Source organism: Ascaphus truei, unplaced genomic scaffold, assembly GCF_040206685.1.
Source record: "Ascaphus truei isolate aAscTru1 unplaced genomic scaffold, aAscTru1.hap1 HAP1_SCAFFOLD_864, whole genome shotgun sequence".
In the NCBI taxonomy this organism is placed as follows: domain Eukaryota; kingdom Metazoa; phylum Chordata; class Amphibia; order Anura; family Ascaphidae; genus Ascaphus; species Ascaphus truei.
In genome coordinates, this window is record NW_027457203.1 from 102,875 (window position 1) to 115,944 (window position 13,070).

A 13,070-nucleotide genomic window follows, 5' to 3' on the forward strand; every position below is an offset into this window, starting at 1 on the left:
GAGTACCAGGTCCGGAGATCAATGGCCGTCCTCCGGGATGCCACTTGTTCTGCCAGACCTGGTGGAGCCTGCCCCAGCGGGGGGCATTGGGATGGCTGGGGGGTATGTGGCAGCTTGCGTATGTCCCTTAGCTGTTTCACATTTCCCGCTGACCTGGCTTTTCTAGCCGGCTCAGCTCCGATTGGCTGCTCGGGAAAGTTCCCACGCGCTGATTGGCTGTCCGCTCTGCTTCTATTTTATGAATGAAGCAGAGAATACTATAAGAAGCCGTGAGCCAATCAGATTGTGTGTTCCCCTTGAGTCTGCGCTGAAAGAGCGCGGGCGGCTTTTCAAAGATGCTTTGTTTGTAACAGCAAAGCAACCGGCTTCAATTTCAGCCTGAAAATCCTGCCCGCCGGAGACTAAGTCCCGACTTCTGCGCCCAAGTTCCCAGAATCGCACGTAGCGGCCGTGCTGGGATTTTGCGCCGATTTGAGTTCCAGGAGATTGGGAGTAACTCGCGGTCAGGAGGGACCAAGTTCTCAGGAGGGAACGTAGCGGGGGCGTGTGGGACTTTCTGCCGATTTGGGTTCCAGGAGATTCCGGGCTAAGTCCCGGTCAGGGTAAAACTCTCCCATAGAGATCCCTGCACCTAGGAGAGTCTAGTTTTCACCCCCAGCCCTAAAGTAAGTGTGTCTTTGTGTCTGTATTTTGTGTATCATTGTGTGTAAGCGAATTTATGCTGAATAAATGACACTTTATTTCTCTTCCTTGTTTTGCACAATGAATGATCCCGATAAAAAGATGAATAAATATTTTAAAAATACCCCCACACCCCCAAATAAATATTTAAAAAAAACAGTACACAGGTAGAACCCAAAGAACCCCGCTGATCGCTCTCATTGCTATAATCACAGAACTAGTGTCTGAGAACCTCCTATGGTCCAACCACCAGAACAAGTTAGGGTGTAAAACTTACCCAAAACAGAAAGGTTTTATTTTATCAAATACACAGACTAATAGGTTAAAGTATTAACGTGATCCCCACGGAGGAGGTAGGGAGGGAAGGGGTAAGTGGCCTCTGGGTACCTATAAAAAGCTGATGGCCAAATCCTCCCTTCCTTCTGCGGTCCTTAGGTCACATAGTGGCCCCCAGTGATATAGTGAGGTACTATTGTGCCCCCAGCGCAGATACCTGTATTATTATGGCTGGCGTTAGCCTAGTATTGGCTCTAGATATATTGTGCACATAGACAGACTAAAGCATCAGTAATGATATCAGAGCCCCATAGACACAGTACCTGTGCTGTCAGGGTGTAACACAGGCGCTGCTGGGATTATATATATATATATAGATATATATATATATATACTGTTATCCCAGTGTAGCCATAATTGGTAAAGCTATTCCCCAGGGACCTGTACACCCGAGATTCAGTACGTTATACCGGGCGCCATATCTGAGAGCCCCCTGCTGTGTATCCGCAGTGTGCTTAGTGTGTTACTGTGTATATATATGTGCCTATTCAGCCCCACTTATTCTACTTATTACTTATAATAAAGTGTTTTAATAATCCAATATTCCTAATCAATAAATGAGGGGCCATTAATATGCTTACTTGTTTGGTCTACAATAGGTTCTGTCCCTGAACCAGTCCTGTTACACCTGACACATACTTTGACCACAGGAGGGGGCGCTGTAAGGGGCTCTTAGGTCCTGTTCCTGCTTTGGTAACAATACCTAAATTCTCTGCTCTGATGACTCATGTAGAGACAGACGGGGGTATTATTCGCTCACGGGTATATAGTCTGGTATAGAATTTATTACGTACGTTCCTCTCAATGCTCGTCTTATGTGTTACTGGGTCCCCATGTACTGCAGGAACATGCTGAGGTGTATAACACACAGCTGACTTAAAAGGTTACCTAACCCCTGAAGTGCAACACCTGTCACATGTCACCAAACGCCTCATGTGAGCACAGATAGGTAACATGCTGCATATTCTTATAACTACTCTTATTCCTCATAGTGTATACTGCAGCCAGGAACTTACAGGGTTAATAGACTGGGTAACAAACTCCCGCCCCTGTGTGCTGAGAAGGGGAACGCCCCACTGGTTATATGAGAGAGAGGAGAATGTAAGTTTCGTTTCCTGTTGCTGCTTCCAAGCATGGCGTCTGCTGGTCTGAGAGAGGAGCTAACCTGCCCCATCTGCCTGAGCACTTATACCCAGCCTGTAACGCTGAGATGTGGGCATAACTTCTGCCAGGGCTGTATTGGGGGTGTGTGGGATTCCCAGGGGGGATCTGGGCTTTATACCTGTCCTGAATGCAGAGCAGAGTTTCAGGAGCGTCCTGCACTGCAGAGGAACCTGAAGCTGTGTAACATAGCGGAGCGTTTCCTTTCTACTCAGCCGGAGCAGGAGGAGGCTGTGATCTTCTGCACTTACTGTGACTCCTCTGTACCCGCTGCTAAAACATGTCTGCATTGTGACGCCTCCCTGTGTGATATTCACCTAGAGAGACACAGCAAGTCAGAGGAACACGTCTTATCTGAGCCAACCACCTCCTTAAAGACCAGGAAATGCCCCGTCCACAAGAAGCTCTTGGAGTGTTACTGCACTGAGGATGCTGCCTGTATCTGCGTGTCCTGCTGCGTGTTTGGGGAGCACAGGGGACACCAGGTGGAGTCGCTGAATGAGGCCTCTGAGAAGAAGAAGGAGAAACTGAGACATGTTCTGGAGAAACTGACCTCAGTGAGAGAGGAGACTGAGCAAAGAGCCCAGAGTCTGCAGGAACGCAGGAGAAAAGCACAGGAAAAAGCAGCTGGGGAGACAGCCCGAGTCACTGCCCTGATTAGGGACATAAGGGAACAGCTGGAAGTCCTAGAGAAGCGAGTCCTGAGTGAGATCACCAGGTGGGAAGAGCAGGTTTCTCTCCGAGTCTCTGATCTAATCCAGCAGCTGGAAATAAAGAAGGACGAGCTGTCCAGGAAGATGCTTCACATTGAGGAGCTCTGCAACATCACTGATCCATTAACTGTCTTACAGGGACGGGAATCAGACAATGCTGACTTCTGTGAGGCTGAGGAGGGAGGTAATGAGGACAGAGAGAGAGAGGGTAATAAGGTCCCTGCTGTAGGGGATTTGTATGAGGTTCTGATCCCACTGACCTTACAGAGATTAGCTGATATTGTGACTGATCTAAAAGCAAAGAGCGGGTTCTGTGTGCAGGGGGATTCAGGCATATTACTGGATGTAAATACAGCTGCTAATCATGTATCTGTATCAGGTGACCTGAAAACTGCATCCTGGTCAGAAACAGACCAGTTACGCCCGGATACACCAGAGAGATTTGTGTCTTATAGTCAGGTTTTAAGCACCAGGAGTTTTTCCTCAGGACAACATTACTGGGAAGTGGAGATCAGTGACTCAGGGGGCAGGAGGGTAGGGATTTCCTATCCCAGTATAGAAAGGAAAGGAGATCAGTCCTGCATAGGAAATAATAAGAAGTCCTGGTGTTTGTACATGTGGGATAATTATCATGCAGTGACACATGACACAATACATACACGGATATATCCCGAGTCTCCCGTGCAGAGATTAGGAATATACCTGGACTATGAGGCTGGGCGGCTGTCCTTTTATCAGCTGTGTGACCCGGTCAGACACTTACACACCGTCACTGCCACCTTCACTGAGCCTCTTCATGCTGCGTTCTATGTATGGGGTAATGGCTGGGTCAGAATCAGGAGCTAGGAGTACTGATCCCGGCCCAGCAGGGAACCCATAGATATAGTATATATTGTGTTTGTGGGTTTGTGTGCGCTCTCGTTGGCTCTCATTGGCACTCAAGCTATCCCATTGGCTGACTGTGGGGTGGGCCTTGGCTCTTATTGGCTCTCATTGCCAGACTACGGGGCGGGGCCTTGCTGCAGCCTTGTGGGGGAGGGTTGTGGTTACCACAGATCTGCGCATTGATTGGTTGAATCATTATGATGTCACAGTTTTACACGGGATTCTGGGACTTGTAGTTAACGTCTGTAACTAAAATTGTAAAGGAAGAGAAGCAGGACTACAACTCCCAGAAGCCCCTGCAGGCGAGAGAGACCACATGACAAGAGACGGCCAATCTCAATCAGTGCAGTTGTGGAGAGAGAAAGAGACAGAGGGTGAGTAAGTGGGAGAGACATCACAGGCAGACGTGTGGGGTGATTGCACACACAGACAGGACCCACAGCCCCTCACATCTGTCCCTCCCACTGCAGGGGACACAGACAGGACCCACAGCCCCTCACATCTGTCCCTCCCACTGCAGGGAGACACAGACAGGACCCACAGCCCCTCACATCTGTCCCTCCCACTGCAGGGGGACACACCCAGGACCCACAGCCCCTCACATCTGTCCCTCCCACTGCAGGGGGACACAGACAGGACACACAGCCCCTCACATCTGTCCCTCCCACTGCAGGGGGACACAGACAGGACACACAGCCCCTCACATCTGTCCCTCCCACTGCAGGGGGACACAGACAGGACACACAGCCCCTCACATCTGTCCCTCCCACTGCAGTGTGACACAGACAGGACCCACAGCCCCTCACATCTGTCCCTCCCACTGCAGTGTGACACAGACAGGACCCACAGCCCCTCACATCTGTCCCTCCCACTGCAGGGGGACACAGGACACACAGCCCCTCACATCTGTCCCTCCCACTGCAGGGGGACACAGACAGGACACACAGCCCCTCACATCTGTCCCTCCCACTGCAGGGTGACACAGACAGGACCCACAGCCCCTCACATCTGTCCCTCCCACTGCAGGGGGACACACCCAGGACCCACAGCCCCTCACATCTGTCCCTCCCACTGCAGGGGGACACAGACAGGACCCACAGCCCCTCACATCTGTCCCTCCCACTGCAGTGTGACACAGACAGGACACACAGCCCCTCACATCTGTCCCTCCCACTGCAGGGTGACACAGACAGGACCCACAGCCCCTCACATCTGTCCCTCCCACTGCAGGGGGACACACCCAGGACCCACAGCCCCTCACATCTGTCCCTCCCACTGCAGGGGGACACAGACAGGACCCACAGCCCCTCACTTCTGTCCCTCCCACTGCAGGGGGACACAGACAGGACACACAGCCCCTCACATCTGTCCCTCCCACTGCAGGGGGACACAGACAGGACACACAGCCCCTCACATCTGTCCCTCCCACTGCAGGGGGACACAGACAGGACACACAGCCCCTCACATCTGTCCCTCCCACTGCAGTGTGACACAGACAGGACCCACAGCCCCTCACATCTGTCCCTCCCACTGCAGGGGGACACAGGACACACAGCCCCTCACATCTGTCCCTCCCACTGCAGGGGGACACAGACAGGACACACAGCCCCTCACATCTGTCCCTCCCACTGCAGGGTGACACAGACAGGACCCACAGCCCCTCACATCTGTCCCTCCCACTGCAGGGGGACACAGACAAGACACACAGCCCCTCACTTCTGTCCCTCCCACTGCAGGGGGACACAGACAGGACACACAGCCCCTCACATCTGTCCCTCCCACTGCAGGGTGACACAGACAGGACCCACAGCCCCTCACATCTGTCCCTCCCACTGCAGGGGGACACAGACAGGACACACAGCCCCTCACATCTGTCCCTCCCACTGCAGTGTGACACAGACAGGACCCACAGCCCCTCACATCTGTCCCTCCCACTGCAGGGTGACACAGACAGGACACACAGCCCCTCACATCTGTCCCTCCCACTGCAGGGTGACACAGACAGGACCCACAGCCCCTCACATCTGTCCCTCCCACTGCAGGGTGACACAGACAGGACCCACAGCCCCTCACATCTGTCCCTCCCACTGCAGGGGGACACAGACAGGACCCACAGCCCCTCACATCTGTCCCTCCCACTGCAGGGGGACACAGACAGGACACACAGCCCCTCACATCTGTCCCTCCCACTGCAGGGTGACACAGACAGGACCCACAGCCCCTCACATCTGTCCCTCCCACTGCAGGGGGACACAGACAGGACACACAGCCCCTCACATCTGTCCCTCCCACTGCAGGGGGACACAGGACACACAGCCCCTCACTTCTGTCCCTCCCACTGCAGGGGGACACAGACAGGACACACAGCCCCTCACATCTGTCCCTCCCACTGCAGGGGGACACAGGACACACAGCCCCTCACATCTGTCCCTCCCACTGCAGGGGGACACAGACAGGACCCACAGCCCTCACATCTGTCCCTCACACTGCAGGGGGACACAGACAGGACACACAGCCCCTCACATCTGTCCCTCCCACTGCAGTGTGACACAGACAGGACCCACAGCCCCTCACATCTGTCCCTCCCACTGCAGGGTGACACAGACAGGACACACAGCTCCTCACATCTGTCCCTCCCACTGCAGGGGGACACAGACAGGACACACAGCGCCTCACATCTGTCCCTCCCACTACAGCACTTTGCAATGTATGTGTGTGTATATATATATATATATATATATATATAGGTAACAGAGCAGATGGCACACAAATACAGATGAGGACAGGTGCTTAGTCCCATATGGATGAATACAATCAAAGGCTCCTTACCAGGCAGACCAGAGAATCCAGGGAATCCAAAGCAGGCACAGCAAGGAAGAGACAGCACACTTGTTAGCAAAAAGAATTGTATTAGTGAAGCAGGCACAAAACACCAACGTTTCGGTCCTAAAAACAGGACCTTTATCAACAGGACCTTTATCAAGCACTCCCTTGATAAAGGTCCTGTTTTTAGGACCGAAACGTTGGTGTTTTGTGCCTGCTTCACTAATACAATTCTTTTTGCTAACAAGTGTGCTGTCTCTTCCTTGCTGTGCCTGCTTTGGATTCCCTGGATTCTCTGGTCTGCCTGGTAAGGAGCCTTTGATTATATATATATATATATATCTCTCACATACCTGTCCTGGGGATATCTGATTGCGTTAATCTGTGTTTAGTTCCTGTTCTGGGAGCGAGCGTATAGAAGTAATATAGGAGCGTATACCCATTACATATATATGTTTGTGCTGTGTCAGTAAATGGAAATGCTTTATAATATAAGGATTGTATGATGCAGAATAACATATTCCTGCTTCTCCCTGAGAATGTTTGTCAGACAAGTGTTTCTCTCACCGCGTCTCTCATCTCATCTAATAAATGTTATCACAATATTTCTCCGCGTGTGATACTGTAAAGAGATGCGTCAGTCCCCCGGATATAACTCTGCCGCGGAGTTATTTTGGCCCTAGGTGGGACGGCAGCTTTAAAGGCGCGTGGGATAATAATATAATATCTGATAGTCTTATTAATCGTGTCACCTCCCAATGAGCGTTTATCTATTCCTGTTATTCTGCTGTGTGCAGTGATTCCTGCCTTTCTTGTTATGCTGCAGCATATAACATGTAGTGGGGATATCTGCCAAACATTTACGTTTCATAGGGATAAAACCTGTCCTGTTCATAGGAAATAATGGGGTTACTGTCCCATGATTTAATGTGTATATTATCTCCGGAGATATTAGGGGAAACGCCTCTACTGCCTGTAACATTCCCCTTTATCCCTTTTACTTGTTATTTACACACACACAGTACCGCTGCTTGTTATTTACACACCCACAGTACCGCTGCTTGTTATTTACACATACACAGTACCGCTGCTTGTTATTTACACACCCACAGTACCGCTGCTTGTTATTTACACACCCACAGTACCGCTGCTTGTTATTTACATACCCACAGTACCGCTGCTTGTTATTTACACACCCACAGTACCGCTGCTTGTTATTTACACACCCACAGTACCGCTGCGTGTTATTTACACACCCACAGTACCGCTGCTTGTTATTAACACACCCACAGTACCGCTGCTTGTTATTTACACACCCACAGTACCGCTGCGTGTTATTTACACACCCACAGTACCGCTGCGTGTTATTTACACACCCACAGTACCGCTGCTTGTTGTTTACACGCACACAAAACCGCTGCTTGTTATTTACACACCCACAGTACCTCTGCTTGTTATTTACACCCCCACAGTACCGCTGCTTGTTATTTACACACCCACAGTACCGCTGCTTGTTATTTACACACCCACAGCACCGCTGCTTGTTATTTACACACCCACAGTACCGCTGCTTGTTATTAACACACCCACAGTACCGCTGCTTGTTATTTACACACCCACAGTACCGCTGCTTGTTATTTACACACCCACACAGTACCGCTGATTGTTATTTATACACCCACACAGTACCGCTGCTTGTTATTTACACACCCACACAGTACCGCTGCTTGTTATTTACACACCCACACAGTACCGCTGCTTGTTATTTACACACTCACACAGTACCACTGCTTGTTATTTAAACACACACAGTACCGCTGCTTGTTATTTACACACCCACACAGTACCGCTGCTTGTTATTTACACCCACACAGTCCCGCTGCTTGTTATTTACACACCCACAGTACCGCTGCTTGTTATTTACACACACACAGTACCGCTGCTTGTTATTTACACGCACACAGTACCGCTGCTTGTTATTTACACTCACACAGTACCACTGCTTGTTATTAACACACCCACAGTACCGCTGCTTGTTATTTACACACCCACAGTACCGCTGCTTGTTATTTACACACCCACAGTACCGCTGCTTGTTATTAACACACCCACAGTACCGCTGCTTGTTATTAACACACCCACAGTACCGCTGCTTGTTATTTACACACCCACAGTACCGCTGCTTGTTATTTACACACCCACACAGTACCGCTGCTTGTTATTTACACACCCACACAGTACCGCTGCTTGTTATTTACATACTCACACAGTACCACTGCTTGTTATTTAAACACACACAGTACCGCTGCGTGTTATTTACACACCCACAGTACCGCTGCGTGTTATTTACACACCCACAGTACCGCTGCTTGTTGTTTACACGCACACAAAACCGCTGCTTGTTATTTACACACCCACAGTACCTCTGCTTGTTATTTACACCCCCACAGTACCGCTGCTTGTTATTTACACACCCACAGTACCGCTGCTTGTTATTTACACACCCACAGCACCGCTGCTTGTTATTTACACACCCACAGTACCGCTGCTTGTTATTAACACACCCACAGTACCGCTGCTTGTTATTTACACACCCACAGTACCGCTGCTTGTTATTAACACACCCACAGTACCGCTGCTTGTTATTTACACACCCACACAGTACCGCTGCTTGTTATTTACACACCCACACAGTACCGCTGCTTGTTATTTACACACCCACACAGTACCGCTGCTTGTTATTTACACACCCACACAGTACCGCTGCTTGTTATTTACACACTCACACAGTACCACTGCTTGTTATTTAAACACACACAGTACCGCTGCTTGTTATTTACACACCCACACAGTACCGCTGCTTGTTATTTACACCCACACAGTCCCGCTGCTTGTTATTTACACACCCACAGTACCGCTGCTTGTTATTTACACACACACAGTACCGCTGCTTGTTATTTACACGCACACAGTACCGCTGCTTGTTATTTACACTCACACAGTACCACTGCTTGTTATTAACACACCCACAGTACCGCTGCTTGTTATTTACACACCCACAGTACCGCTGCTTGTTATTTACACACCCACAGTACCGCTGCTTGTTATTTACACACCCACAGTACCGCTGCGTGTTATTTACACACCCACAGTACCGCTGCGTGTTATTTACACACCCACAGTACCGCTGCTTGTTGTTTACACGCACACAAAACCGCTGCTTGTTATTTACACACCCACAGTACCTCTGCTTGTTATTTACACCCCCACAGTACCGCTGCTTGTTATTTACACACCCACAGTACCGCTGCTTGTTATTTACACACCCACAGCACCGCTGCTTGTTATTTACACACCCACAGTACCGCTGCTTGTTATTAACACACCCACAGTACCGCTGCTTGTTATTAACACACCCACAGTACCGCTGCTTGTTATTTACACACCCACACAGTACCGCTGCTTGTTATTTACACACCCACACAGTACCGCTGCTTGTTATTTACACACCCACACAGTACCGCTGCTTGTTATTTACACACTCACACAGTACCACTGCTTGTTATTTAAACACACACAGTACCGCTGCTTGTTATTTACACACCCACACAGTACCGCTGCTTGTTATTTACACCCACACAGTCCCGCTGCTTGTTATTTACACACCCACAGTACCGCTGCTTGTTATTTACACGCACACAGTACCGCTGCTTGTTATTTACACGCACACAGTACCGCTGCTTGTTATTTACACGCACACAGTACCGCTGCTTGTTATTTACACATACACAGTACCGCTGCTTGTTATAAAGGCTTTATGCGCCGCCCCTCCTTTGTGACGCTAAACCAAATAATGGAGACCACACAATGTTGGAAGAAAAGGTCACAGCTTTATTTTAACATCCGCTGTTAAAATCCTACCAGCCTGCCCGCCAGCCAAGTATGCTCCATGCAAAATGGGGGGGAGGGGGAGATCCCTGCCGACAGCCAGCAATGGCCCGCTCCCTCCCCCAGCCCGTATCATGTGCATGGGGGGGGGAGATCCCTGCCGACAGCCAGCAATTGGCCCGCTCCCTCCCCCCGCCCGTATCATGTGCATGGGGGGGGGGGGGAGATCCCTGCCGACAGCCAGCAATTGGCCCGCTCCCTCCCCCCGCCCGTATCATGTGCATGGGAGGGAGATCCCTGCCGACAGCCAGCAATTGGCCCGCTCCCTCCCCCCGCCCAAAAGCACTGTAAGATGGGAGGGGGAGATCCCTGCCGACAGCCAGCAATCGGCCCGCTCCCTCCCCCAGCCCGTATCATGTGCATGGGGGGGGGGAGATCCCTGCCGACAGCCAGCAATTGGCCCGCTCCCTCCCCCCGCCCGTATCATGTGCATGGGGGAGGGAGATCCCTGCCGACAGCCAGCAATTGGCCCGCTCCCTCCCCCCGCCCAAAAGCACTGTAAGATGGGAGGGGGAGATCCTCATTCAGCCGATGTTGGGCTGCTTCCCTCCCCCTCCCGCCCCTAGGGTCAGCTTAGGCCCAGCCATAAAGCTGGCGCCCAGCCTTTTACCAGCGTTGATTGGGCATAGGCCGGCCCGGCCCTACAGCCGGCGCCTCCAGCCTGCCGCGCTGTTCTAGGGGCCCCAGCTGACAGGCGGACCCTAAAGTCCTCGCCCGTTCTCCGTCTCCTGAGCTTGGCTGGCGCGGCAGCTCCGCCACCCGGAGGCCCCTCTGCCGGGCACTGGCTACCCTGGGGCCGACACGCCCACCCAAAGCTGCGACCTCTGATCTTAATTCTTCCCGCAAAAAACCCTTGATGTTACTTAAGAACACCTCCAACCCCTTTGGTGATAGATGCACACAGTCCCTTCTGCGCCAGCTGCACTCCTTGGTGTCAGTCCCTCTGCACTTTAAGAGTTTTACCGCCGCTAGAGGATGAATTTTGCCCGTGGCCTTATTTACCTTCCTCCTAGCTTTCTCTTTCCGTGGCCCTTTTAAAATTTGCTTTGGACTAATTACAGACCAAATGATTAAAACCTCACTCCACAGCGCCTTCAAGCGGGCGCGTTCCTGCCGTAACCGATAAATCAACTATAGTGTTTTGGTGTTGGCTGGATCATTCCCCACGAGGTGTAGCAAACTAACATCCGGTTTCACCTGAAATTCTGCTCACTCCTTGTCCAGAGCCGGTTACAGATCAACCAAGCACCTTCCTCTCTTCCCAAGCCAACGCTGATTCACCCCCTCCCCCGTACACCACAGCTGCTGGCCGCACCGCTGATCCTTCGCCCATACGTGCGCCCACTGAACGAAAGGAATGTCCCATGATCCACACTTCCAGGGTGTTTTGTGCAGCTGTCTACTGAGAGGGAAAAACATGTTAATCTTCTTGGCTCCGCACGTTGCTTTGCCCTTAGGCCCTGATGTAACCCCCTATAGGCACTGGGTTTCCACCTCCCCGGTTTCCACATTTGGTCCGGCATACAGCCGTTCTCAGCTACCGCTGTTGCGGCACCAATTCTAAAGCAATGGGTAACAAATACACTGGGATCCATCCCCCTTAGCAGCAAGGCACCGCCTAAAAACGCTTTGAAATTGGTACCTTGTGAGTGGTGTTGCGTCCCGATGGATGATGAAATTGCTCCCAACCTTGGCCCTGTGCCTTACGTGCCCCTTACTCAACGCCACTGGGCAAACTTCCGTTATCCTCTATAGTGAGGTGGACCCACGCTCCCCTTCCCGCTTGGTCGGTTTCAGACCTGTGAATCTTGCATACCACTGACGTAGCATTGAGAATCATGCTCGCGAAAAACAAGCCCGAACCCTGGATTGTTTAAGATGCCGCCACTAGCTCGCCAACCCTGGAGGCACCAAGAAAGCCACGGCAAATACTACTCTGAACAGTTCCCTTTTCCGCTGTACTGAAACATGGCTCTTTTGCTGCCATCATCAATACCTTGAATAAGAACGCTGTGACATTCGAAACGCGTTGTATGGGTCTTTTGTCACATTAAAGTGCCCTTTTATTTATTTATTTTTGAATCTGGGTCCTTCCTGCTCCGTTTTTGCTAGTGCGCTTTTGTTCTCCATTTTCCTGTTATAGTGCATATCTGTAGCTGCACAGCCTGCCTACCGCTCCTAGGATGTGAGTATTGCTTATGTTCAGGGGAACCTGCCAATGAGACTGAGGGTGAGTGGCTTGTACCCTCTACCACCTGTCTTCAGGAGTATAGTACCCATACTATTGCATATTAAGCACTATATCATATCATTTTATATACCTTGGCTTAGTGGTTTGGCTCACTTTATTTCATTATACCTGCATAGAGCGCTTTAGCCTATTATTCTATCATCAATATCTGAAGCCTGTCTGGCGTTATCGCCTCCTTACTGTCAGTTCACTTGGCTTCACCCCTATCCCAGCCTATTCTTAGGGTTCTCCTAACTATGAAATCCTTAGTTATGTCCTTGCAGATGTGCCAT

At 50.9% G+C, this 13,070-nt stretch overlaps 1 protein-coding gene across 1 annotated transcript; it reads left to right on the forward strand.

The window, feature by feature from the left end:
* Positions 1 to 2,080: 2,080 nt before the first annotated feature.
* LOC142486434 (E3 ubiquitin/ISG15 ligase TRIM25-like) lies at positions 2,081 to 4,164 on the forward strand. The gene has a single exon (XM_075585027.1). The coding sequence runs from the start codon at positions 2,151 to 2,153 to the stop codon at positions 3,735 to 3,737; it is 1,587 nt and encodes a 528-aa protein (XP_075441142.1). The 5' UTR covers positions 2,081 to 2,150; the 3' UTR covers positions 3,738 to 4,164.
* The last annotated feature ends 8,906 nt before the right edge of the window (positions 4,165 to 13,070 follow it).